The sequence below is a fragment of the Amblyraja radiata genome, chromosome 1 (genome assembly GCF_010909765.2).
Source record: "Amblyraja radiata isolate CabotCenter1 chromosome 1, sAmbRad1.1.pri, whole genome shotgun sequence".
Lineage (NCBI taxonomy): Eukaryota > Metazoa > Chordata > Chondrichthyes > Rajiformes > Rajidae > Amblyraja > Amblyraja radiata.
The window spans coordinates 81,398,084-81,425,139 of NC_045956.1; the positions used below are offsets into that span (position 1 = coordinate 81,398,084).

The 27,056-nt window shown below is 47.5% G+C and overlaps 1 protein-coding gene across 1 annotated transcript in view; it reads right to left on the reverse strand.

Moving 5' to 3' along the window:
• The window catches only part of bod1l1 (biorientation of chromosomes in cell division 1 like 1), a 63,589-nt gene that overhangs the window by 18,316 nt on the left and 18,217 nt on the right, over positions 1 to 27,056 (reverse strand). The window contains exons 7-10 of the mRNA XM_033025676.1: positions 26,374 to 26,518; positions 23,305 to 23,455; positions 16,191 to 16,284; positions 119 to 3,311 (exon numbers count right to left, since the gene is read on the reverse strand). Coding sequence (XP_032881567.1) covers positions 119 to 3,311; positions 16,191 to 16,284; positions 23,305 to 23,455; positions 26,374 to 26,518 — 3,583 coding nt within the window. The remainder of the gene's footprint in view (positions 1 to 118; positions 3,312 to 16,190; positions 16,285 to 23,304; positions 23,456 to 26,373; positions 26,519 to 27,056) is intronic.

Below are 27,056 nucleotides of genomic sequence, written 5' to 3' on the forward strand. Positions count from 1 at the left end.
TGCTGTTAGAATATATTGAATGTTCCAAGAACTCTAAAAAAATCGCAAATTAACAATTTTTTGAACATTAAATGGTTTAATGGTTCATGCATTTCATGATTGAAGACTTCTTGGCTACCTTGTGACTCCACTTTTGAAGGATCGCATTTGGAGTCCATTTCTTCATCTTGATGCTTGTCACCCAATTCTTCTGCAACATTTTCTGAACTATGAGCCTTTTGCTCTCCAGGACTTTCCACAGAGGGCACAACAGATTCCGGTACACTAGAAGGTGCCTCATAGCTAAAAGTTTCATCGAGTGTTGGAGTAGCCGGTGAAGAAGGATCATAATGAACAAACTGTGCTTTATTAGCAATTGAATGGAGAAGCCCAGCATCATTCATTGTTGGTGTACCAGGGGAAATGGTCTCACAAGGGGTATTTAAAGATTCATGTTGTTCCACATTTGGAGGAATATTTACCTTATTTGGTCTTACGAATTGGTCATGAGCTATTTTTTTACTTTGTTCTTTATCTAAAAATGTTTTACATTCAGTGTTTTGTACAATTTCAATCTCCTTTTCTCCCATGTTTATATCTTTCAAAGGTCCCGCTTCATTCTTTTCATCTTCAAAGACTTTTGTTCTTTCCTCTAATTTGTCTTCAGCTTTTATCAAACTTTCTACGTCCACTAAATTTCCTGGAGTGTTGTGCAGAATTTCCTTACTATCTGATATGCTCTCTTTTGAGTTCAACTGGGAATTTTCTGTTTCAGTTTGTTTTTTATCATCAATCTCATCAGTTTGATCTTCATTTGATCCTGACAGCGTATTTTCAGATTTTTCTTTTGTATCACTTATTTCATTTTCTTCCAAATGATTCTCTTTTAATTCCAAACTTTGAATATCATTTTTTTCTTCTACTATCTCATTACTTTTAATATTTGTTTTCAGGTGAGCTTTGGATCCTGACTGATCATTCCCCACTTTATTTATCTCGTCTGTTTCATTACTTTTGGCAATTTCTGTCTGCTCCTCATTGTTTGCCACATTTATAAAGTTAGTGTTCTTCTCTCTGCTTTGTTCATCTTCCATTGTTTCAGGCTTGGACATAGCAGTTGGCGACTTAATCGCTTTTTCTTCTAAAATCACATTACCCTGAAGATCTTGCACTTGATCCTTAGAACATGACCCAATATTTTCAACATCATCCTTCTCTAATCCTTTCCAATCGCCTTGTATTTTTTCTTTGGACTTTGCTTGCATATTTTCAGAAATTTCTTTAGATTTAGATTGAAAGTTTTGTAAATCATTCTTCTTTAATTTTCCTTTTTCACAGTCCTTAATGTTTTCCTTTCCTTTCTCACTGGATTTTGAGTGAGATGTTTCAGAATGTTCCATGGATTTTGAAAGAGTATTTTCATATTTGTGCTTCCTGTCCGTTCCTTTTTCATTGATTTGAATATTTTCTTGCACCCTGTCTTTGTGTTTTGATCGGGAACCATCAGAATGCTCCTTAGATTTTGATCGTGAATGTTCAGAGCGTTCCCCAGACTTGGGCCGAGTACTTCCAAATTCGCATTTTCTTTCCATCTTCTTTGTGTTATCTTCCTGCAAGTCTTCTTTGGATTTTGAACGTGATTTTTCAAAATGTCTGATTTTAAAGTCATGCTTCTTGTCAATTCCTTTCAAAGTGCCCTGAGCAGAATCTCGCACCTTTTCTTTTACTCTTGAGTGCGAGCTTTCTGAATATTCCTTCGGTTTTGCACCAGCATTTTCAGAACTATTCTTCTTTTCCATTCTTTTTTCACCTTGGAAAGCATCTCGCACTTTCTCCCTGGATTTTGACCGAGAGGCATCAACATTATCCTTAGACTTAGGTCGAGTGTTTTCAGAATCACGCTTCTTTTCTATTCTCTCTTCATTTTGAACATCTCCCTGCAATTTTTCCCTGGATTTTGATCTAGCGATTTCCGAATGTTCCTTGAATTTCAAGCGAGCAGTTTCAGAATCATGCTTTTTCTCTATTCCTTTTTGAATATATTCATCATCTTCCTTGGACTTTGATCGTGACAATTCAATGCTTTCCTTTGTTTTGGATCGAGAGCCATCAACTCTTTCCTTATATTTTGACAAGGAGCTTTCAGATTCTCTTCTCTTTCCTATTTTCTTCTCCCTTGCTTTATCTTCTTGCAAATCTTCCTTTGATCTTGACCGTGAATTTTCAAAGTTCTTCTGTTTATCTTTATTTCGAACATCCTCCTGTACAGTTTCCTTTGATTTTGACCGAGAGATTCCAGATTCATTTTGATTCTCTTTAACTTTCTCATGACTTCTTGTGTCATCATGCAATTTCTCTCTGGATTTTGATCGGGAGTTCCCAGATTCACCTTTCTTTTCTTTTACTTTTTCATTACCTTTCATGTCCTCCTGGAAGCCTTCCTTAGATAATGATCGAGAGCGTTCAGACATGTATTTCTTGTCTTTACCTTTCTCATGGCTTTTCTCATCTACAGTATTTTCCCTAGATTTAGTTCGACCATGTTCAGAATCATTTTTCTTTTCTCTGCTTTTAGCATCTTCATGTATGCTTTCCTTGAATTTGGAGCATGAGTTTTCAGAATCATTTCTTTTTTCTTTCCATTTTTCACTGGATTTCACATCATCTTGTGAGTTTTCTTTGAACTTTGGCCGCATGCATTCAGATTCATTTCTTTTTTCTTTGTTTTTCTCATGACCCTTTGTATCTTCCTGTGTATGCTCCCTAGACTTTGGCCCGGAGCTTTCAGCAGTATATTTCTTTTCTTTCCCTTTTTCTTCTTTTAGTTTTGAGTGGTCCCTAGATTTGACATCTTGACCATGTTCTTTTATTGGTAATTCTGCAGAATCTGTTGAAGAAATTAGAGCTTTGCTGTCACGCGATAAGATAACCTGATGGCAGCTGGTTGTGACATTGTCCTCTAAAGCAGATTCCTGCTTTTGATCAGCGTCAATATGAACATCATGTGTCCAAGGGCTGCTTTCAGACATTACTTCCCCACTTTGTTTTACATGTTTCATCTCATCTTTGTGCTTTGACGAATCTGTAAGATTTTCCTCTAATCCAAAGTCATCAAGCTTATTTACTCCAGACATATCCAATCTGCCCACATCTGAATCATTGTTTCTTGGTTGCTTTTGACTAGACTCGTGATCATTTTTTAAATGGTTGTTTCTTTCACTATTGGACTGGCTAAACTCCGAAAGTATCTGAACAGATCCGAGTGACTGATCTGTGGACTGCGCATTCTTGGAGTCTTTAGAAGTGCAAGAAGCAAAAGCTTTTTCCTTGTTCTGAAAAAGAAACATTGAGAAGAATTTGTAATCAGTAAATAGGTTACTTTAATATTATTCTATTTTTTGCAAGTACTAAGTCAAACAAATGTCATGTGTATAATCATTATAATATGGAACTTAAATTACTTGCATTAGTTCAGCACCATAACTCCAAGTAAGATGTGGTAGCCTGGATTAGCAAGAGCAGGACAGGGAGCAAGGAAGGTCTAATAGGCAAAACTGCATTTATTTTAAAGCAAACCTGACAGATGAACTCAGGACATGGATAGGTACATGGATCTTCAACATTATAGCTATTGTGGAAACATGGTTGAGGGACAGGCAGGACCAGTAGCTCAATGTTCTGGTGTACTGATGCTACAGTCGTGATAGAGGCGAGAGCAAAATGGAGTTGCTTTATTAATTGGAAAGAACTTCCCCAGGGATAGTCCTGTGGGATTATCTGCATGGTGTATGATTATGACTCATAGTAAGGGTGCAACATGAGAAATAAGGCAGTGGTGATCACTTTGATGTGATTGTACTATAAGCCCCCGAATAGTCTTCGGGAATTAGAGGACAACTATTTAGGAAGTTTGCAGATAGCAGTGATAATAATACATTTGGACAGGTACATGGACAGGAGAGGTTTAGAGGGATGTAGGCCAGGCAGAGGCATATAGCACTCTTTGGATGGGACAACCTGGTCAGCACGGAGAAGAAGGGCCGAAGAGTTTGTTTTGTGCTGTATGACTATGACTCATAGTAATAGGGCTCTAATAGTAGAGGTTTTCATTTCCCTGATATTGATTAGTTATGTGCATCCAGAAAAGTTATCTTGATATATTGAAACGGGGCATAACTGGATCGCCAATGGGAAATGCAGGGCAAGTGGCTGAAATGTAAGTTGGGCAACATTTTGGGACTAATGGTTATAATTCTATTAATTGTTTAAATAGTTATGGAGAAAAGATAGGACTGGTCCATAAGTTGAAGGCTCTGGCTTTGACGAGGAAACAGAGTGGAAATAAAAAGATAAGGTATGATCTTTTATTTTCACCTGTTCAAAGGTATACGTCCTATCGAAAAGACAAACAGGTGGGCAGAGGGGGTGGGGTAGCTCTGTTGGTGAGGAATGAAATTCAGTCACTTGCGAGGGGTGACATAGAATCAGGAGATGTAGAGTCAGTATGGATAGAACTGAGGAATTGTAAGCGTAAGAAGACCCTAATGGGAGTTGTTTACAGGTCCCCAAACAGTGGCCTGGATATAGGGTGCAAGTTGAATCAAGAGTTAAAATTGGCATGTCGTAAAGGTAATGCGACGGTTGTTATGGGAGATTTCAACATGCAGGTAGACTGGGAAAATCATGTTGGTACTGGACCCCAAGAAAGGGAGTTTGTGGAGTGCCTCCGCGATGGATTCTCAGAGTAGCTTGTACTGGAGCCCACCAGGGAGAAGGTAATTCTGGATTTAGTGTTGTGTAATGAACCGGATATAACTTGAGGTTAAGGAGCCATTAGGAGGTAGTGACCATAATATGGTAAGTCTTACTCTACAATTTGAAAGTGAGAAGGGTACACCGGGCGGAAATCGCTTATAAAACATGCGGGGGGGGGGGGGGGGGGGGGACACAATTGCCTGGCAGCCCGATGGCAAGTGTGCATGACAACTAACAATTTTATCTCCTCCCATCAAATGTTTCTTTATGTATGTTTTTGTTAGTTTGTGAAAAGTTTACGTGTGTTGTTTTCTCTCTCTCTCTCTCTCTCCTCCAAGGCTAGTTCTTCTGTTTGCCTTTATTTGCTTCAGTTTTATTTAGTGGTATTTACCATATTGTGGCTTTTGAAAGATTTAAGCGTTTCCCCTCTCTCCCCCCCCCCCCACCCCGGGATTTCCGCCCATGGGTGTCAGTATTACAGTTGAACAAAGGGGACTATGGAGCCATGAGGGAGGAGTTGGCCAAAGTTGACTGGAAAGATACCCTAGCAGGGATGACAGTGGAACAACAATGGCAGGTATTTCAGGGAATAATACAGAAGGTGCAGGATCGGTTCATTCCAAAGAGGAAGAAAGATTCCAACTGAACTACCGTGGCTGACACGGGAAGTCAGAGAGAGTATAAAAACAAAAGAGAAGAAATATAACATAGCAAAGATGAGCGGGAAGCCAGAGGATTAGGTAACTTTTAAAGAGCAACAGAAGATAACTAAAAAGGCAATACGGAGAGAAAAGGTGAGGTACGAAGGTAATCTAGCCAAGAATATAAAGGAGGATAGTAAAAGCTTCTTTAGGTATGTGAAGAGGAAAAACTAGTTAAGGCCAAAGTTGGACCCTTGAAGACTGAAAAGGGTGAATTTATTATGGGAAACAAGGAAATGGCAGATGAGTTGAACAGGTACTTTGGATCCGTCTTCCTGATGTACCAGCCAGAGGATCTGGGGTGACGGAGGAACTGAAGGAGATTTACATTAGGCAGGAAATGGAGTTGGGTAGACTGATGGGACTGAAGGCTGATAAATCCCCAGGGCCCGATGGTCTGCATCCCAGGGTACTTAAGGAAGTGGCTCTAGAAATCGTGGACGCATTGGTGATCATTTTATAATATATATTAACTATTTACAATATATATTAATGATTTGGATGAAGGGATTAAAAGTACCATTAGCTAATTTGCAGATGACACAAAGCTGGGTGGCAGTGTGAACTGTGAGGAGGATGCTATGAGGATGCAGGGTGACTTGGACAGGTTGGGTGAGTGGGCAGATGCATGGCAGATAAATGTGAGGTTATCCACTTTGATGGCAAAAACAGGAAGGCAGATTATTATCTAAATGGTGTCAAGTTGGGAAAAGGGGAAGTACAATGAGATCTGGGGGTCCTTGTTCGTCACCGGGCACTGAAAGTAAGCATGCAGGTACAGCAGGCAATGAAGAAAGCGAATGGCATGTTGGCCTTCATAACAAGAGGAGTTGAGTATAGGAGCAAAGAGGTCCTCCTGCAGTTGTACAGGGCCATAGTGAGACCACACCTGGAATATTGTGTGCAGTTTTGGTCTCCAAACATGAGGAAGGACATTCTTGCTATTGAGGGAGTGCAGCGTAGGTTCACGTGGTTAATTCCCGGGATGGCGGAACTGTCATATGTTGATAGATTGGAGCAGCTGGGCTTGTATACTCCGGAATTTAAAAGGATGAGAGGAGATCTTATTGAAACATTTAAGATTATTAAGGGTTTGGACACGCTAGAGGCAGGAAACATGTTCCCAATGTTGGGGGAGTCCAGAACCAGGGGCCATAGTTTAAGAAAAAGTGGTAAATGACGGTTCAGGGAAAAGCTGCAGCAACAATCAGGTCTGTGGCACAGCAGGGAAGGGTGAAGTGAGACAAGGCTATATTGATAGGAACTCGTTTGTTAAAGGGGCAGGTATGAGATTCTGTGGCCACAAAAGGGATTACACGATGGTGTGTTGCCTGGGTACAGGGTGTCTCAGAGTGGCTGCAAAACATTCAATGGTGAGGATGAGCAGCCAGAAGTCATTGTGCAGCAGACTGGCAAAAGAGAGATATGTAGGAAATTAGAAATGGTTCAGCAGAATGAACATAGGAAGTTAGGTTAAAAAATAGGACTTGAAGGGTCGTAATCTCCAGAGTACTCCCACTGTCATGTGCCTGCGAGGGTAGCAATAGAAAGATAAGATGTGTGTATGGCCGATGTGTTGGTGCAGGGAGCAGTGATTCAGATTTTTGACCATTGGGATCTCTTCTGGATCAGAAATGACCTGAAAAGGGACTCAATAATGTGGCAGGGAGATTTGCAAATTAATGTTCTAAATTGGGGCAAGGTCAAGTTTGACGGTACAGGTGCACAACCTTTTATCCGAAGATCCAAATAACGAAAACCTCCGAATAGCGGCCATTTTTTCGGTCCTTGAAGAAAGGTCCTTGAAAACGTTCACCGAGGGCGGCCCGCAGAGGTGACAGCGGAACCTCCGGTCGGTCCTCGAAGAAAGGGGAACTAAATCCCCATTCATGAAAGAGAAGGTGAGGGTATATTGCGCGGGAGGGTTAATAATTGACAATATGCTGCTGCCTGCCCGCTGAGTTAAAAAGTTCCCACGGTAGACTCACGATACACAGTGTTTCGTGAGTCTTGCGTGGGAACTTTTTAACTCAGCGGGGCAGGCAGCAGCAGATTGTCGCTCCCTTCAGTTTCACCCCACCTACACCCCTCTGCTTCCCGGCCATGTGTGTGACCCCTTCCCTCCCCTCTCCAGCTCCCCGCCCATTGCACCGGCGCGGGGGCTTTGCACTGTCACCGGAGACGTCAGGACCAACGGGACACCGACCCCCAGGCCCACTGCAAGCACGGAGATCCCAGAGACCCACAGCCAGCAGCAGCCCAGCCCAGCCCCGTTCCAACTCCAGAGGAAAACTGCAAACTGGCCGGAGACGTCAGGACCACCAGAAGCCGTTCCCCGAGCTGCGCCCCCTCATCGGGACACCGACCCCCAGGCCCACTGCAAGCACGGAGATCCCAGAGACCCACAGCCAACAGCAGCCCAGCCCAGCCCCGCTCCAACTACAGAGGAACCTGGGTTGCGGATGACGGGGCGCAGCTCGGGGCGTCGTAGAAGCCCATCGGGGAGCGGGTTCCTGTTGGTCTTGACGTCTCCGGCCACCTGCCATCCTCCGGGAACCGTTCCGCCCTTGCAGGAGAGTGGGGTTGTTTGCAGTTGCAGAGGGAGGGGGCAAGGGCGGTACAGTTTCCAGTCTCAGCTCCAGTCCAGGGGGGTGGCCGGAGACGTCAGGACCAACGGGACACCGACCCCCAGGCCCACTGCAAGCACAGAGATCCCAGAGACCCACAGCCAGCAGCAACTCCAGCCCAGCCCCGCTCCAACTCCAGAGGAACACGTAGGGGCAGAAGCTGATGGTGTGCAAGGTACGTCTTGTTCTTGGGGTGGCGGATGAGGGGGCGCAGCTCGGGCTGTGGGCAAACTGCCACTTGTCGCCGTAGCGGCCCATCGGGGAGCGGATTCCTCTGGAGTTGGAGGGGGAGGGAGGTATTGTGCTGTTTGATCGCCCCCTGCTATCCCAGGGACAGGGAGACACAGCGGCTTTTTAGACTGGTGGGCAATCACTTCCAAAGTTCTGCCCACACAGTCAGTGCACCTCTTCTACACTGCATTTCATACAAACATTTATTCTGCAAGAAAAAACTACATTGAAGACTCAAACTCGCGATCGAGTTTACTGCCGGGATCAAGGCGCAAACTCGCGACCTTGCGGATATGAGCCGAGCACTCTACCACTGAGCCAGCCATTAAAATCTACGCTAAAAAAATTCCATTCCGAAGACCGACAAATTCTGAATTACGAAAAGTGTCTGGTCCCAAGGCTTTCGGATAAAAGGTTGTGCACCTGTATTAGACAGGATTTGCTCTTTTACACAATGGGTGGTAAGAATTCAGAAAGGATTAAAGGAGGCAGAAGATTGCTCTGACAGATAGAATTAAAGAGAACCCGGAGATGTTCTAAGTATATTAAGGGAAACTGGGGAGCGAAAACAGCCCCTCTTAAACTAAAGTGTCATCAATGTGTGGAGTTGCAGGAGATGAGTGATTTCTCCTGTTTTTACTGCAGACTAAGACTAGAGGACTTGGGGAAAATGGTGATGTCCTGAGAATAGTTTGTATTACAGTTGAGGTGGTGCTGGTTGTCCTAAAAAGTATGAAGGTAGATAAATCTCTGAGGTCAGATCAGGTGGATCCAAGGACAACATAGGAAATTAGAGAGAAATTGCTGGTGGCCTGGCTAAGATATATGAATCATTGTGAGGTAAGTAGCTGGAAGATGGTTAATATTGTGTTTCTATTTAAGAAGGGCTGCAAAGAAAAACATGGGAACCATCAACCAGCAAGCCGAACATCTCTGAAGGACAGGTCACTGTGATAGCTTCTGTACAGATAAGGTAATACATACATTTGGAAAGACAGGGGTTGTTTAAGGATAATCAGCAGTGTTTTGTCCATGGGAGATAGTGTATCGCCAATTTGATTGTGTTTTTTTCAAAGAAGTAACCAAGAAGGTTGACGGGGGCAGATATTGGCTCTATGGACTTTGGCAAAGCCATCGCTAAGGTTCCGCATGGTAGGATACTCTGGAAGTTTAGATCAAATGGGGTCCAAGGAGAGCTAGCTGACTGGATACAGAATTGGAGGTATAATTGACAGTGAAGAAGGTTGTCTAAGATTACAACACGATCAAGATAAAAATGGGAAAGTGAACTAAGGAATGGGAGAAGAAATTTAACTCAGACAAATGCAGAGCAATACATTCTGGCAAGTAAAACCAGGGCAGGACTTGCACAGTAAATGGTGGGGCCCTGAAAGGTTTTGTACAAAAGAGAGATTCAGAGGTTGTTCCTTGAGAATTGTGGCCCAGTAGACAAAGTGGTAAATGCGATGGTTGGCACACTTGCATTCAGCAGTTGGAGCATTAAGTATAAGAGTTGAGATATCATGTTACAATGTACAAAGCATTTGTGAAACCGCACTTGCAAGAAGGGTTCAGACCCAAAACATCACCTATTCCTTTTCTCCAGAGGTGCTACGTGACCCACTGAGTTACTCCAGCATTTTGTGTCTATCTTTGGTATAAACCATAATAGTAAGATTAAACGAGAACTTACCAGTTTGAAGTTTGATCTGTATTTTATGAGGAGTTACGATGAGGGATTACGTGAAGAACCCCGCCACGACGCATGCGTGTCATTCTTCAAAGCAGCGGTGTGAAATCACAGATAACTGTAATGACTAAACATAGTAAGATTAGAGAAGAGATACCAGTTAAGTATATGATCAAGGGTGGGAGCGGAGGGCACGTAATCCCTCATCGTAACTCCTCATAAAATACAGATCAAACTTCAAACTGGTAAGTTCTCGTTTAATCTTACTGTTTTACTTCGGAGTCACGTGAGTGACTACGTGAAGATTTTAAAGCTCTGTGATTTCATGCCGTGGAAACGAGTCCATGCATCATGTCTGCCTTGATGACTGTAGGAGGAATTGTGTTAACATAATTTGGACATGAATTCGACATTGAAATCATAAAATTTATTAACACTAATTTATAACCCCTTTTTATGAGTTTAAATTAATTTACAGAACTTAAATTTGTTTCTGCAAACGTTCCAGGTTTCATTACTGGTTTATTGTAAAATAATTGGAATGTTTTTTCCCCCCAGACCATCCTGCTGCCTTGAGGATTTGGTCCATTGGTACATCCAACTGTATCGCTGCCGATGTAGCTGCAGCCCTGGTGGAATGAGATTTCAAATATTAGTATCCACCCCAGCCTGTGTTAGCACCTGTTTCAGCCATCTTGAGATGGTCTGGACCGTCACTCTTTGTGTGGTTGCTAGTGGCTGACCAAAAGTGCCTTCTCATTGCCTCTTAGGATTTTCGTTTTCTCCATGTACAACGACAGATGTCTTACTATACACAGACGGTCATCTGTTGGGTATGACCTAAATTGTATATTGAGGCCTGCTGATCCCTGTCTGTTCTGCTTACTAACTCATAGATATGAAACGTAATATTTTCTGTTGAGGAAGTCATGTTGTCCAGTCTTAGTTTATGCAGTGACTGTACCCTGTGCCGTGACCAATGCCATTAGCATGACTGTTTTTAATGTCAGTCTGTGTAGGGACAGAGCTGTTGCTGGAGACCAATTCCTGAGCATCTTCAGGATAATACTTACATCCCATATTTGGGAGTACCTGGTTCTTGGGGGATTAGTATTAAAAATTCCCCTCATAGGTTTTGTTACCAGTGGGTGAGTCCCAATAGAGTAACGCTCTGTCTCCTGCCATAGGTAAGTCGATAGGGCACTTCTGGCGCAGTTGATGGCACTGTAACTGAGCCCCTCATCATAGTGGAGGCCTGCCAGATATTCCAGAACAGACGAGATGTTCATGTCTCTGTAGGTGATGTTGTTTTTATGGCAGTTCATCGCCCACTTCCTGATATAGACCAGAAACAGTTTTTTGGTTGACTGTCTTTGGGCCGCCGAGATCATGTTCACTGTTCGGTCCGTCAGTCCCAGTTGTAGTAGAGGTGTTTTTAAAACTCTACAAATTAATAAGTTCAAATGTTTATGGCATGGGTGGCTATCCCTTGTTACGGGATGTAGCAATAAATCTGGTCTATGTGGGATGGTGATACATGGTTCTAATACCATGTTTAATACCACTGGGAACCATGGTTGAGTAGGCCAATCGGGTACTACCAATACCAGACGCAGTCTTGTTGTATTTTCCTTAATACCCGACTGATGAGGCAGGAAGGAGGGAATGCGTAAATAAACAATTTACCCCAAATGCAGCGAAAATGCATCTGTCGCCGCTGCCCCAGGGTCTGGTTCCCATGAAACATAATTTGATAACTGGTGGTTAAGTCTGGATGCGAATAGATCGATATCTGGTGTTCCATATTTTGCTGTAATATCAGCAAATACTTTTTTATTCAACATCCATTCGGTGTTTTCATTAAATTTGCGTGACCTGGTGTCTGCCACTAAATTTAGTCTTCCTGGTAGGTAAGTGGCTGATATCCAAATATCTCTCTGGAATACACCATTGCCAAATTGTATTAGCCAGATTGTCACATGATGTCGATTTGTTTCCACCCATGTGGTTATGTATGCTACCACGGTGGTATTGTCTATCTGTAGTCTAACATGCTGGTGATATGATCCAGTAAAATATGACTTTAGGCCATGGAATGCACCCAACATTTCCAGGTAGTTTATGCCCAGTGTGAGTAATAATGCTGCCTCCTGAGCAGTCCATCTACCTCCACAGTTGGTGATGGTATTGGTGGTTCCCCACCCAAGTGCACTGGCATCAGTTTGTAGTACCATGGAAGGGTTACTGACAATGATTGGATTGGAACAAAGCCAGATGTTATCTATCCACCATTTTATTTCATTTTAGCTTGATTGGTAGTTTCATAGGTCTGTCAAAGTGACCTGCATTAATTTAGAGTGCTAGTATTTTTGCTCTCTGTAAGTTTTGGTAATGTAGAGGTCCAAATTGTGTGGCTGGAAAGGCAGCCACCATTTGCCAATTACTTTTGCTACCAATCTGATGGATGGTTTGCTGATGTCAATGAGGTTATGCAAGCCTCTATTAAATCTCTAGCCTTTCCCTTAGGCAGAGTCACCGACATGTGAACTGAGTCAATGGTGAAACCCCCAAATAGTCCATAGTAGTGGAAGGCGTTAGTTTAGATTTAACTGGATGGATAATAAATCCCAGTTTTTCAAATAACTGTTTTGTGGCTGTTAGTTTGTTTGGCCAATTCCAAAGTTTCGCCCACAATGAGTATGTCATCTAAATATGCCATGACCATGTGTTTACGTTTCCGTAGAAACGCTAGGGCTGGTCTCAAAATTTTTGTGAACAGCCTGGGGCTGATGACCCATTTGGTAATGCTTTATACTGCCAGAGTTGCCCATCCAGTTGAATTTTAAGTAACATCTGTGGTCACCTCGTATAGGCACTGAATAGTAAGCATCTTTTAAATCGATGCTTGCCATGAAGTAACCTTTGGAATTAATTGTATAGCAGTAACAAAGGTATCCATTTTGTCAGATCTATGGTGATGCGACAACCACCATCTTTTTTTTTTTTTTTTTTTTTGGACACGAATTCTAATGGTTCGTGTTGAGTTTTCTCAATTACACCTTTTATGTAAAGCCGCTCCAGTTCAGCTTGCGCTTTTGATTTTCCTTTATCAGAAGGCACGAACATTCGGTTCGGTATATGTTGAACTGGAGGGCTGTACTTGTGTATAAACTCTATTGTATATCCCTGGATACTGCTTAAGATGTAAGTATCGGTTGTTAACATGCTCCATGCATTCAGAAGAGAGTGTAGTCTCCCCCCCCCCAACCTCCATGCTCCCTGTATTTTGTAGGGAACCAGACCCACCTACCTCCATAGTTACCAGTGGCAGGTTTACTTCTTTTTGTAGGTTCTTCGCTGCTGTTGTTGCGTTGGTGTCTGGATTTTCGGTTTGGTTGGCGTTGGAGGTCCCCGCATCTTCCAAGAAGGCCGGCCTGGGCCATCGCCTAAAAAGACTCATGTTTTGAATACCGGGCCTTCGAGCTTTCACCAGTTCTGCTGGTGGGTGCGTAGGGTGCTGTCTTTGGCTGTAGTGTTTGTTGGAGTCCATTTTATTAGTCCAGTAGGTTCTCTTGTTCCTGCACCCCTTGCACACTTGTCTTTTCTTCTGCGGACCCCTCTTCCAGGTCAGCCCAGAACTGACCCGCAGTGCTCCCCTCTGATGAGGTAGAAGCACTGTGCAGCCCTACAAGAGGTACTGCTGTGGGTTTATCATAAGGCCCACAGTGACCCAACTCCATCTCCCGGAATCTGTCACATGGAGCAAATGCTCCACACACCGCTTCATCCGGCTCCAGCGCTCTCAGTCGCTGGCCGCCCGCGGTTGTTCAAAGTCGGACTCCTCTGAGTCCACGACCTTGTTTGTTTTTGTGTCTAGCCTTTCCGCCCGGCTGCGTGGATCTGGCCGGTGCGGAGGCGACATCGGGCACAGCTGATCCCACTATCGGTGATCCGAGTGCCGCTGGCTGCTGCTGGCTGCCCGCTGCTCCGCGGTCCTCCCTCATTAGCTTTGTCCTTACTGCCCTGCCGTGGATCTGGCCGGTGCGGAGGCGACATCGGGCACAGCTGATCCCATCTAGCCCACCAGCTTTGTCGCAGCCCGTTGGTTTCTCCACCTGTAATTAGCATGGAAAAACACAAAAAAGACCGCAGCTCTTACCTGCAGGTCCAGGTTAAAATTTGTCGCTACGGGGGAACGTCGTTCCACCCCGTCACCTGCCGTTTTCGACTTGTCCAAAAAGTCGACGGCCCCATTTGAGTAGTCTCCCGCCCGGCCGTGGTGTTCTGGCCGGCGCGGGTCCAAAAGTCGGCACAGCTGATCCCTTACCGGGCTTGTGCCTTCAACTGCTGCTGGCTCCCGCAACTTCGCGGTCCTCCCCAGCCAGCTTCACTCGCAGCACTTGTGGACACTTATTTTGTCCAGCTTCCCCCCCTGTGTAAAAACAGCGCGGGGACAAAAACTACCGCAGAGTAAATTTCTTACCAGCAGGTCGCGGTTTCAAACTTACTGCTTCGGGGGAACGCTCCCCCCCCGCCTGACGTTTCGCAAGCGTGAAAGCGATATGACACGCATGCTTCGTGGCGGGGTTCTTCACGTAGTCACTCACGTGACTCCGAAGTAAAATCAGCAGTTCCTTCCTACACACTTGTAGTTTTGTATGCAGTTCTGGGTCCCTACCTATATGAAGGATGTCATTAAGTTGGAAAGGGTGCAGAAAAGATTCACAAAGACGTTAGTTGTAAGAGACTGGATAGGACGGGTTTTTTTATAGTCCAAAATTAGACGGCATAGGTTCAAGGGAAGAGGGGTACGATTTAACAGGAACACGAATGACAACATTTTCCCCACACTAAAGGTATTGGGTATGTGAAATAAGATGCTAGAGGAAGTGTTAGTGCTGGGTAAAATTACAATTCTTAAAAAACATTTGGACAGGTACACGGATAGGAATGGTTTAAAGGGAAATGGGCCAAAGTAAGCAAATGGGACTAACTCAGTGACATTTACCCTGGCTGAATCAAAAAGCAAATTACATACAAATGAAACCAAAGTAACATGTCATGCGATATCCACGCAATTTAACTTTTTATTCCCGGGTTCAACCAGATTGATATATTTTCAACCTTTCCTCTTCTTGATGCAAGTGGGTTTAAAACATTTAATGAAAATATTGTTATTCACTGACCCTTCGAAAAATTGTTATTTCATATCCCTGAAAATAAAAATGCAGGAGATTCTGGAAAGCTGAAAGGAATGGTAATCTTCTATATTACTAAATCTCTGATCTTGACCGCTTTTGGCCGAATGTGCTGCGATTTCCGAGAGAACGCCGCAACCTACGGCCGTCATTTATGGCCACCTCGCTAGGAGCCCCCCTCCGCCGTATGAGTGCGGAGAATGTTTTCCATCGATGAAAAATGAGAGATATTAATGTTTTAACAAAATTCCCCATTCTCTCTGCTGCCCCCGCACGACACTTCCTGGTTTTATAGTCCCTCCCTCTGCGGCAGAGGGAGGGACTATAAAACCAGGAAGTGTCGTGCCTCACTCAGTCTCTGCCAGACCAGGAAGCGAGAGGGTCACGGCTCTCTGAGCTGCGAATAACACTGAACGCACGTCTACTCCACGGTGAGTCCCCTCGATGCGGCTGTAAAGTGGCTGCAGCCCTTTTTAAAAAGTTTGTGTTCACAAAATGAATTTTGGTTGTCGGGTGTCTGCAGCCCAATTGTTTGCCTTGCCTTTTTTAACAAGTTTGTGTTCACAAAATGAATTTTGGTTGTCGGGTGTCTGCAGCCCAATTGTTTGCCTCGCCTTTTTTAACAAGTTTGTGTTCACAAAATGAATTTTGGTTGTCGGGTGTCTGCAGCCCAATTGTTTGCCTCGCCTTTTTTAACAAGTTTGTGTTCACAAAATGAATTTTGGTTGTCGGGTGTCTGCAGCCCAATTGTTTGCCTTGGCTTTAAAATTGTTGCAACAGTTGGATGCCTGCCCAAGCATCTATACGGCCCACAATGTCTATACGAGCCCTCTGGAAACCAGTACCTTCGGCCCGCAACACCCATACTAGCGCAACAGACAGCCCCCCCACCCCCACTGGCGAGCAGTATTGGAATTGGTGGAGAGGTGGAATATTGCGTTGGTGACCAGCCCTCCTGTGTGATGCTGGGACCCAACAAGTTCCACTTAGTCTGGTATGTTCTATGTACCTCAGATCTATTCCGTGTCTCCTTAAATTCTTCTGGCAGTTCTCGCTTTCTTTTTCTATCTTCATGGTGCAAATCAATTTCCCGAGATAATGTTCTGCAAAACATGGGTAAATTGGATGACAAAACTACAATTTGCAATATTCTGCCTAATGCCAATTACACTGCAGCAACATTGGAGTTTCAAACTTCATATGCAAATACCTATATGGTAACTCTATCACACAGCTCAAGAATGGCATTTGGTGCATTATCAACTTTGAACAAACGATAAACATTATAAAATAATTCCATACCTCCATGCCCTCCTTTCACACAAAGAGTACACTGATGTAAGATAACACGGCTTGTAATGTAGAAGCTGGTAGGTCATGTTAGTTGTACAAGACATTAGTGAGGACACATTTAGAGTATTGTGTTCATTTTTGGTTATCATGGTGTAGGAAAGATGTTGTCATGCTGGAAATGGTACAGAGAGGATTTACGAGGATGTTGCCAGGACTCGAGGGCCTGAGCTATAGGGAGAGGTTAAGCAGGACTTTATTTCTCAGAGCGCAGTAGGATGAGGAGTACAAGATCATGAGAGGAATACAATGGGCAAATGCACAAAGTCTTTTGCACAGAGTTGGGGAATCGAGAACAGCAGAACATAGGTTTAAGGTGGGGGGGGGGGGGGGGGGCGGGAAAGGGCATGGGGGGGGGGGGGTGGAGAGCATGGGGGGGGAGAGCATGGGGGGGGGAGAGCACTGGGGGGGGGAGAGCTATGGGGGGGGGGTGAGAGCATTGGGAGGGCCGTGGGAAGGAGCATGGGTGGGGAGGGGAGAGCATGGGGGGGGGATGGGTGGAGGGGGAGCATGAGGGGGGCAGAGGCATTGGGGGGGAAGAGCATGAGGGGGGGGAGAGCATGAGGGGGGGGGAGAGCATGGGCGGGGGCGAGAGCCTGGGGGGGGCGAGAGCAGTGGGGGAGAGGAGGGAAGAGCAGCATGGGGGGGGGAGGATGGCGGGGGAGGGGGAGAAGCATGGGGGGGGGAGAGGCCTGGGGGGGGGAGAGCATGGGGGGGGGTGAAGAGCATGGGGGGGGGAAGAGAGCTGGGGGGGGGGAAGAGCATGGGGGGGGGGAGGAAGAGCATGGGGGGGGGAAGAGCATGGGGGGGGGGAAGAGCATGGGGGGGGGGAAGAGCATGGGGGGGGGGGAAGAAGAGCATGGGGGGGGAAGAGCATGGGGGGGGAAGAGCATGGGGGGGGGGGGGAAGAGCAGGTGGGGGGGGGGGAGAGCATGGGGGGGGGGGAGGAGAGCATGGGGGGGAGGGGGAGAGCATGGGGGGGGGGAGAGCATGGGGGGGGGGGAGAGCATGGGGGGGGGGGAGAGCATGGGGGGGGGGAGAGCATGGGGGGGGGAAGAGCATGGGGGGGGAAGAGCATGGGGGGGGAGAGCATGGGAGGGGGAAGAGCATGGGAGGGGGAAGAGCATGGGGGGGGGAGAGCATGGGGGGGGGAAAGAGCATGGGGGGGGGAAAGGAGCATGGGGGGGGAGAGCAGGGGGGGGGAGAGCATGGGGGGGGAAGAAGAGCATGGGGGGGGGAGAGAGCATGGGGGGGAAGAGCCATGGGGGGGAAGAGCATGGGGGGGGGAAAGAGCATGGGGGGGGAAGAGCATGGGGGGGGGAAGAGCATGGGGGGGGGAAAGCGCATGGGGGGGGAGAGCATGGGGGGGGGGGAGGAGAGCATGGGGGGGGGGGGAAGAGCATGGGGAGGGGGAAGAGAATGGGGGGGGAGGGAGAGAATGGGGGGGGGGAGAGCATGGGGGGGGGAGCCGCAGCATGGGGGGGGAGAGCATGGGGGGGAGAGCATGGGGGGGAGGCAATGGGGGGGGAGAGCATGGGGGGAGAGCATGGGGGGGGAGAGCATGGGGGGGGAGAGATGGGGGGGGGAAGAGCATGGGGGGGGGGGAAGAGCATGGGGGGGGGGAAAGAGCATGGGGGGGGGATAGAGCATGGGGGGGGGAAGAGCATGGGGGGGGAAGCGCATGGGGGGGGAAGAGCATGGGGGGGGAGAGAGCATGGGGGGGGAAGAGCATGGGGGGGGGGAAAGAGCATGGGGGGGGAAGAGCATGGGGGGGGGAAGAGCATGGGGGGGAAGAGCATGGGGGGGAAGAGCATGGGGGGGGGAGAGCATGGGGGGGGAAGAGCATGGGGGGAAGAGCATGGGGGGGGAAGAGCATGGGGGGGAAGAGCATGGGGGGGACGAGGCATGGGGGGGAAAGAGCATGGGGGGGAAGAGCATGGGGGGAGAGCATGGGGGGGGGGGAAGAGCATGGGGGGGGGAAGAGCATGGGGGGGGGGGAAGAGCATGGGGGGGGGGGGAAGAGCATGGGGGGGGGAAGAGCATGGGGGGGGGAAGAGCCATGGGGGGGGGGAAAGAGCATGGGGGGGGGAAGAGCATGGGGGGGGGGGAAGAGCATGGGGGGGGGAGAGAGCATGGGGGGGGAGAGCATGGGGGGGGGGAGAGCATGGGGGGGAAGAGCATGGGGGGGGAGAGCATGGGGGGGAGGAGCATGGGGGGAGAGCATGGGGGGAGAGCATGGGGGGGAGAGCATGGGGGGGAGAGCATGGGGGGGAGAGCATGGGGGGAGAGCATGGGGGGGAGAGCATGGGGGGGAGAGCATGGGGGGGAGAGCATGGGGGGGAGGAGCATGGGGGGGAGAGCATGGGGGGGAGAACATGGGGGGGAGAGCATGGGGGGGGAGAGCATGGGGGGGAGAGCATGGGGGCGAGAGAATGGGGGCGAGAGCATAGGGGGAGGCGATGAGCATGGGGGGGGGAGAGCATGGGGGGGGGGAGAGCATGGGGGGGGGGAGAGCATGGGGGGGGAGAGCATGGGGGGGGAGAGCATGGGGGGGAGAGCATGGGGGGGAGAGCATGGGGGGGAGAGCATGGGGGGAGAGAGCATGGGGGGGGGAGAGCATGGGGGGGGAGAGCATGGGGGGGGGGGGAAGAGCATGGGGGGGGATGAGCATGGGGGGGAAGAGCATGGGGGGAAGAGCATGGGGGGGAAGAGGCATGGGGGGGGGGGAGAGCATGGGGGGGGGGGAGAGCATGGGGGGGGAAGAGCATGGGGGGGGAAGAACGAGCATGGGGGGGGGAAGAGCATGGGGGGGGAAGAGCATGGGGGGGAAGAGCATGGGGGGGGAAGAGCATGGGGGGGGAAGAGCATGGGGGGGAAGAGCATGGGGGGGAAGAGCATGGGGGGGAAGAGCATGGGGGGAAGAGCATGGGGGAGGAGAGCATGGGGGAGGAGAGCATGGGGGGGAAGAGCATGGGGGAAGAGCATGGGGGGGAAGAGCATGGGGGGGAAGAGCATGGGGGGGAAGAGCATGGGGGGGGAAGAGCATGGGGGGGAAGAGCATGGGGGGGGAAGAGCATGGGGGGGAAGAGCATGGGGGGGAAGAGCATGGGGGGGGAAGAGCATGGGGGGGAAGAGCATGGGGGGGAAAGAGCATGGGGGGGGAAGAGCATGGGGGGGAAGAGCATGGGGAAAAACATCTCTCGGTTCATATTATTGCAAGATACTGGATATCAAAAATAGTGAATATTGAATTTAGTAAAAGTCACCATTTGTGGAAGGATTTGTGCATTTCACATGCATATAAAGCTTCAGAAAACTAATGCAATTTCACCAAATATCAAAAAAAGTTACATTATCCGACTTAAAAACTTATTACAATTCATACACTAATTTTACTTTTAAATGATTAGAAACAAATGAAAACTTTAAAAAGCTGACTGCATAATTTTACTTTTGGCAATTCTCAATTCCGTTTTTAGTATTTAATCTAACATTTATATCCTTCATGCATCCAATACATTAACTTTATTGGCATGCCATGGACATCCGGTGGCGCTGTTATGGCTGCGTCCGCCTTCAGTCCGGTATCTTTTTTATTTTTTGTTATGTTCAAAGTATGTCTTTGTGGTTTTTTTTTTTTTTTTTTAAATGTGGGGGGAAGAGGGTATGGTAAGGGGGAAACCGTCCTTCAGTCGCTTCCTGGAGAGGATGCGACTATTATTCGAGTCGCGTCCTCGCCCCCCCCCCCCCCCCGCGCGCGGCCTACCTACTGGATTGGCGCGGCCTTTCCTGCCGGGACCGACCAGAGCTCCAGCAGCGGCGGCGCTGCGCTGGATACATCGCGGAGTGGGCGATGCCTCACCTGGGATCGCCGTTTGGAGCTCCGGAGTGTTGGGCCTGCTGCATCGACATCGTGGAGCTGTGGTTCGCGGAGTTCCCAACACGGCCGGCGCTGACCAACATCGCGGAGTCCTGCGACCCTTTGTCGGGGGTCGCCAGCGTGAATCTCCGCCCAGCTCGGCCTGTGGACTTCGGGAGCCGCGGACTCCGGTGGGAGGTGGCCGATTTAGAGGTCCGGGCCGCTGAGGATGTTCTCCCGTTCGACGTCGGGGTTCCATCATTCCCGGCGAGAGGGCCTGAACACCGGGCCACCCATAGCGGCTACTAAGGGGTGCTCGGGAGGCCCTGACCACGGGGAAGATCAGCGAGGAGGCTGACTGGACTTTGGTTCCTTCCCTCACAGTGGGAACTTTGCTGCTGCTGTGGGGATGTTGTGTTGTGGACTTCTGTGTTTCGTGCTTTTTTTTATTTGTATGACTAAGGAAAATAGCATTTTGTTGTCTCTTAACTGAGACAATGACAATAAATTGAATGCAATCCAATCCAATAATTTCCATGTTCAAAATATTTTATCAAAAGCTTGATTTCAGGAATTTACTTATTGCACGATATATTAGTACAGGTGCACAACCTTTTATCCGAAAGCCTTGGGACCAGACACTTTTCGTAATTCGGAATTTGTCGGTCTTCGGAATGGAATTTTTTTTGCGTAGATTATAATGGCTGGCTCAGTGGTATAGTGCTCGGCTCATATCCGCAAGGTCGCGAGTTTGCGCCTTGATCCCGGCAGTTCCTCGGTCGCGAGTTTGAGTCTTCAATGTAGTTTTTTCTTGCAGAATAAATGTCTGTATGAAATGCAGTGTGTTGAATGAATTCCTGAATTTATAAATGTGACCGCAGCATTGAATCACCTCTCGCACTCATGTCACCCTAGCGGGGCTACATGCCCTTAGGGGACATTTTCACACTCTTATATCCGTGTGCAGCAGAGGCGACGTGCGTTTGGTGCCAAACGTGAGCTTTGGTGAGCTTTGGTGTGCAGACGACATCCTGGGGAAAATGTCCGGTTTCTTCCAGGTAGGCGATATACCCTCCCGGGCAATATACCCTCCACTTCTCTTTTATGAAGGGGATTTAGTTCCCCTTTCTTCCAGGACCGACCGGAGGTTCCGCTGTCACCTCTGCGGGCCACCCTCGGTGAACGCTCACTCAACTTTGTCTTGGGATTCCTACTCTCCCGCGCAATGTATCCTCACCTTCTCTTTTATGAATGGGGATTTAGTTCCCCTTTCTTCCAGGACCGACCAGAGGTTCCGCTGTCACCTCTGCGAGCTGCCCTCGGTGAACGTCCTGTCTCCCTGTCCCTGGGATAGCAGGGGGCGATCAAACAGCACAATACCCCCCTCCCCCTCCAACTCCAGAGGAATCCGCTCCCCGATGGGCCGCTACGGCGACAAGTGGCAGTTCGCCCACAGCCCGAGCTGCGCGACCCCAAGAACAAGACGTACCTTGCACACCATCAGCTTCTGCCCATACGGGGAGCGTGTTCCTCTGGAGTTGGAGCGGGGCTGGGCTGGAGTTGCTGATCTGGGATCTCCGTGCTTGCAATGGGCCTGGGGGTCGGTGTCCCGATGAGGGGGCTGTGGGCGAACTGCCACTTGTCGCCGTAGCGGCCTATCGGGGAGCGGCTTCTGGTGGTCCTGATGTCTCCGGCCAGTTTGCAGTTTTCCTCTGTAGTTGGAACGGGGCTGGGCTGCTGCTGGCTGTGGGTCTCTGGGATCTCCGTGCTTGCAGTGGGCCTGGGGGTCGGTGTCCCGTTGGTCCTGACGTCTCCGGTGACTGGCACTGACCTGCTAGCATCGCCGACATGAAGACAGTGCAAAGCCCCCGCGCCGGTGCAATGGGCGGGGAGCTGGAGAGGGGAGGGAAGAGGTCACACACATGGCCGGGAAGCAGAGGGGTGTAGGTGGGTTGAAACTGAAGGCAGCGACAATCTGCTGCTGCTGCCTGCCCGCTGAGTTAAAAAGTTCCCACGCAAGACTCACGAAACACTGTGTATCGTGCTACCGTGGGAACTTTTTAACTCAGCGGGCAGGCAGCAGCAGATTGTCAATTATTAACCCTCCCGCGCAATATACCCTCACCTTCTCTTTTATGAATGGGGATTTAGTTCCCCTTTCTTCGAGGACCGACCGGAGGTTTCGCTGTCACCTCTGCGGGCCGCCCTCGGTGAACGTTTTCAAGGACCTTTCTTCAAGGACCGAAAAAATGTCCGCTATTCGGAGGTTTTCGTTATTTGGATCTTCGGATAAAAGGTTGTGCACCTGTACCATGTCTAGGCACGAGTCATTTTATCGGTTACCAAGTAGTTTATGTTTTAACAATAATTTTTTTAAATGTTACTGCTTCTTAGGAAAATGATTGCACAAAGAAAAACGTGATGATAAGTCACATAAAGGACCAAAATATAGCAGAGAAAACTGGTAGAGAGATAGTTTTCAGGACGGAATTCAAGAACTGACCGATGATATTGATGGCTAAGTTAAATTTAGGGTTGAGAAAGACGTGAGAACGATTTTTGTTTTAGAGCATTGCTTAACAAAAAAATAGTTTAGATAAAAAAGGACACAAATAGTAGGCAACTAACGATGACAATGGTGGAATTTAGAACAATAAACAATCTGCTGATGGAATTCTGTGTTGGGGGTGGACTGTTCGGGAATTGAAGCCTTACATCAGGACAGGTAATGGGAGAATAACATCATCCAGTGAGAACACACGCAGGATTTTGTATGACATCAAATTTACAAAACGTAGGAACAAAGAAGTACCAGAAGGCGACTGTCAAATCCAGAAACAAAGGATGAGCATTTCTGCATCCATATATCATGGTTGCTTCAAAGTTCTATCAAACACAAGTAGAAGAATTATACCTTAAATCTCCTTTCCTTTTTCTTCTCAATGCCACTTTTTTCTCCAAGATTTTTTGTTCTTTCAAAGCTGCTTTGCTAACTTTTGAAATTTGTGATGTTGGCTCTTGCATTGTTCTTAAATTGGTTTCAACACTTGAATTACTGTTAATACCTAGGGGGAAAAAATGAATGTAGAGGGAAAGAGAATAGAGTGTTGAATCTTTAGGCCATAGGTCTTACTAGGATATTGCAGTACAAAATGTATGCATTCATATTTATAACAATGAAGGATCGCAGTGTCAATAGACAATAGGTGCAGGAGCAGGCCATTCTTTTGTCGAGAACAAAATTCTAGTTCTATGTTGTAAAATATATCAGAGTTACTTTTCATTATAGTTGTAAAGTAGCATGTAAAAGGAAAACTAGCCATCCTACATTTTTTTTTTTTTGGACATGATAGCAATGGAAGAGTGGACAATCACCTCTTGTACCCCTCAGAAAGCAGCGTAAAGTATCACGGTTGGGTCCCAAAGCTTTATACTGTTCCTCAAGCAGAAAATGTCGTCCTTAGCGCACAGACGCAGAGGGACAGCTGCGGGAGGTAGCAGCTCAAGTTTCCATTTAGCCAATGCAGTTGCCATGGGCCACAGGCCAACGTGTGGGAATGGTTAGATAAGGCGGGCCGCTCGAGGTCCTATAGCAGCTAGGTAAACTCTGAGCGCATCCTTGGCAGCTGCAAGGAGCAGCGATGGCCAAGAAAAGAACAGGGCCGTGCAGTGGCGCAGCTGGTAGAGCTGCTGCCTCACAGTGCCAGAGACGCAGGTTCGATCCTGACTACGGGTACTGTCAGTGTGGAGTTTGCATTCTTTCTGTAACTGCGTGGGTTTCCTCTGGGTGCTCCGGTTTGATAGATAGATAGATAGATAGATAAATACTTTATTAATCCCCTTATTCAGGGGAAATTCTAATGTCCATGCAGCACACTAATAAAAATACAACACAGTATTCAAAGAAGTTCAACACCAAAACATCCCCCACAGTGATTCCCACTGTGGGGGAAGGCACAAAGTCCAGTCCCCATCCACTTGTCCACCCATAGTCGGGCCTATTGAGGCCTCCACAGTCGCCGCCACGGCGCCCGATGTTCTCGCCGGGTGATGGTACTCCGGCGTCGGGAGAACCCTCAGCAGCTTGGGGTGCCAGGAACGGCCGCCTTCTCACCGGAGCCTGCGGCTTCCAAGCCAACAGACCACGCCAGACGGAGCTCCGCACACTGGTGATCTCGGCGAGATGTTAGTTCAAACGCCGCAGCTGGCCGCTCCGCAGAACCACGGCTCCACGATGTTTTCCTCGGCGGTCCCAGCATACCGGAGTTCCAGCGCGGCGACCCAGGAAAGGCATCGCCCGCTCCGCAATAGCGCTCCAGCGCTGCACTGCCGCCAAAGCCGATGTTCTGCGCCGCCGCCGCCACCGCCAACGTTCTGCGCCGCCGCCAACGCCGACGTTCTGGCCAGGTCCTCAGGGAAACGTCGCTGCAGGACCCGCTGGTAGGCCGCGAGGACAGGTCGAAGTCGCTGCTCGGAGGAAGGCAACCCCTCCGACCAGGTAGGGACTTAGAAAGGCAGTTTCCCCCTTCCCCCCCACCACCCCCCACACATAAAAGATTTAGGCCCCCTGACTATACATTTAACGAACTAAAAATAATAAAAAAGAAGAGGAAAAAACGGACAGCTGCAGGACAGGCAGCCGTTCAGGACAGCGCCTCCTCCTCCTTACTTCCTCAAACCAAAGATGTGTTGGTTTGGAGATTAATTGATTGGCCTCAATTTCTCAGAATGTGTAAGATGTGGATGACATAGTAGGATAACATGGAACTAGTGTACACAGTTGGTCGATGGTCGCCGTGTACTAGGTGGGATGAAGGACCTGTTTCCATGCTGTATCTCTAAACTAAACTAACCGCCTTCAGCTGGGCCAGGCCGAACCCTGGATGGCACCCAACATGTTCGATATCTCCACTCTGACCCAATTTTGTCAGGACACAGGGCCTTACAGTTGCAAAAAGTGAGAAAATAAATACATCTTTCATTAGGCCAAAATCAGACAGGATATTTGCAGAAAATTAGGTCTTGATAGATGCAGGATTGCACCGGAGCGAATCCTGCAAGCTGGTCTCAGAAGAGGATCTACTATCATCTACTGCAATCATTCCACTTATTTACTTGTGTATGATTGTCCTCATGTAAGGTATGATTTGACTAGATAGGTTCACTATATCTCAATGGATGTGGTGATAATAATATTAATAATAAATTAAACTTGTTGGAGAAAACTAGTTACGTGCTTTCAAATTGGCTTTGCTAATTTTTGAAATTAGGGTTGTTGATTTTCGCATTTTCCCTGAACTGGCTTCAATACCTATTTTTTTAATAACTGGATGACTTCACTGAAAGAAATGTAACTAATTACATCAAATAACAAACAGCACAGTGGCACTGCAGTAGAGCTTCTCCCTCATATCTTGAGTACTCTGGGTTGAAATGCTTCGCTGTGATCGTCTGGGTATTCTGGATTCTTCCCATTTCAAAGATGAGCAGGTTAGTATGTTACTTAATCACTGTAAATTGTCCTTAGTGTGTCACTGAAAGGCAGTACTTGAAAAGAATATAGGGAGAATAAAACAAAATTAGTGTAAATGGGTGTTTGATGGTTTCTGCAGTCAGTGGACAGAAAGGCCTTATTCAATCTATATTACTAATGCAGTTAATAAGTGGCAAAATTTGATCATGGACAGTACAAAATAAAGTTTTAAACACATACAATTTTGTTTTGAGGACTGAAATAGGCATTCAAAAGTACTGCAACATTTTGATTTAACTTGAGATTTATGCATTCCTGAAATGTTTTAAAGCACACAAGCAAATGGTATGTGAAAGTGCATTTCGTGAGGGAACAAAACTAAATTTGGCCACAATTCTCATCTATGTCAAAATAAAAACACAAAACTAGACTTGCTGGGGAAACACCTTGTCCGGAGACAGAAATAGTTATTTCCCCACTTTGAAGGTCTGAAATAAAAGACGTAACTACCTTTTTCCAATATTTGGAGATTTTCTTCATTCCTTTGAGTCTCTTCTGGTGGCCCATCTTTCTCAATTTCCAACTGTTTGTGCTTGTCCTCTCCTCTTTCCCTGTTCCACTGTCGCCTCAGTAACCTCTCTGCCTTTTCTTTTGCCTATGCGGAAATATAAGAAAAATGTAATTTTTTTATTCCTGGCACATCTGAAGAAAGGCATGTTACAAATGCATACAAACCATTCTAAGGTGGTGCCAGAGTCTGGTGACTCTTTGTGTGCTGGTCGTGAAGAGGATCTACCATCATCCACTACAATCGCTCCACTCTACAACCAAGAAAGCACACCAATGTCTCTAATATCTCAGAAATCCAATGAAGTTCAGCATGTCTCCAAATGACATCAGCCAACTTCTACAAATACATCATGGAAAGCATCCTATCAGGATGCATCACATCTTGGTTTGGCAACAGCTCTGCCCATGACCACAAGAAACTGCTAAGAGTTGTCGATGTAGCCAGTCCATCATACAGACCAGCCTCCCACCATCGACACTCCACACTACCATGGGAAAGCAGCCAACATAATCAAGAATCTTTTTCACCCCAGTCATTCCCTCTTCTCCATTCTCTTTTAGGAGGAAGATACGAAAACTTGAAAGCATGTATCACCAGATTCAGGAACAGCTTCTTCCTTGCT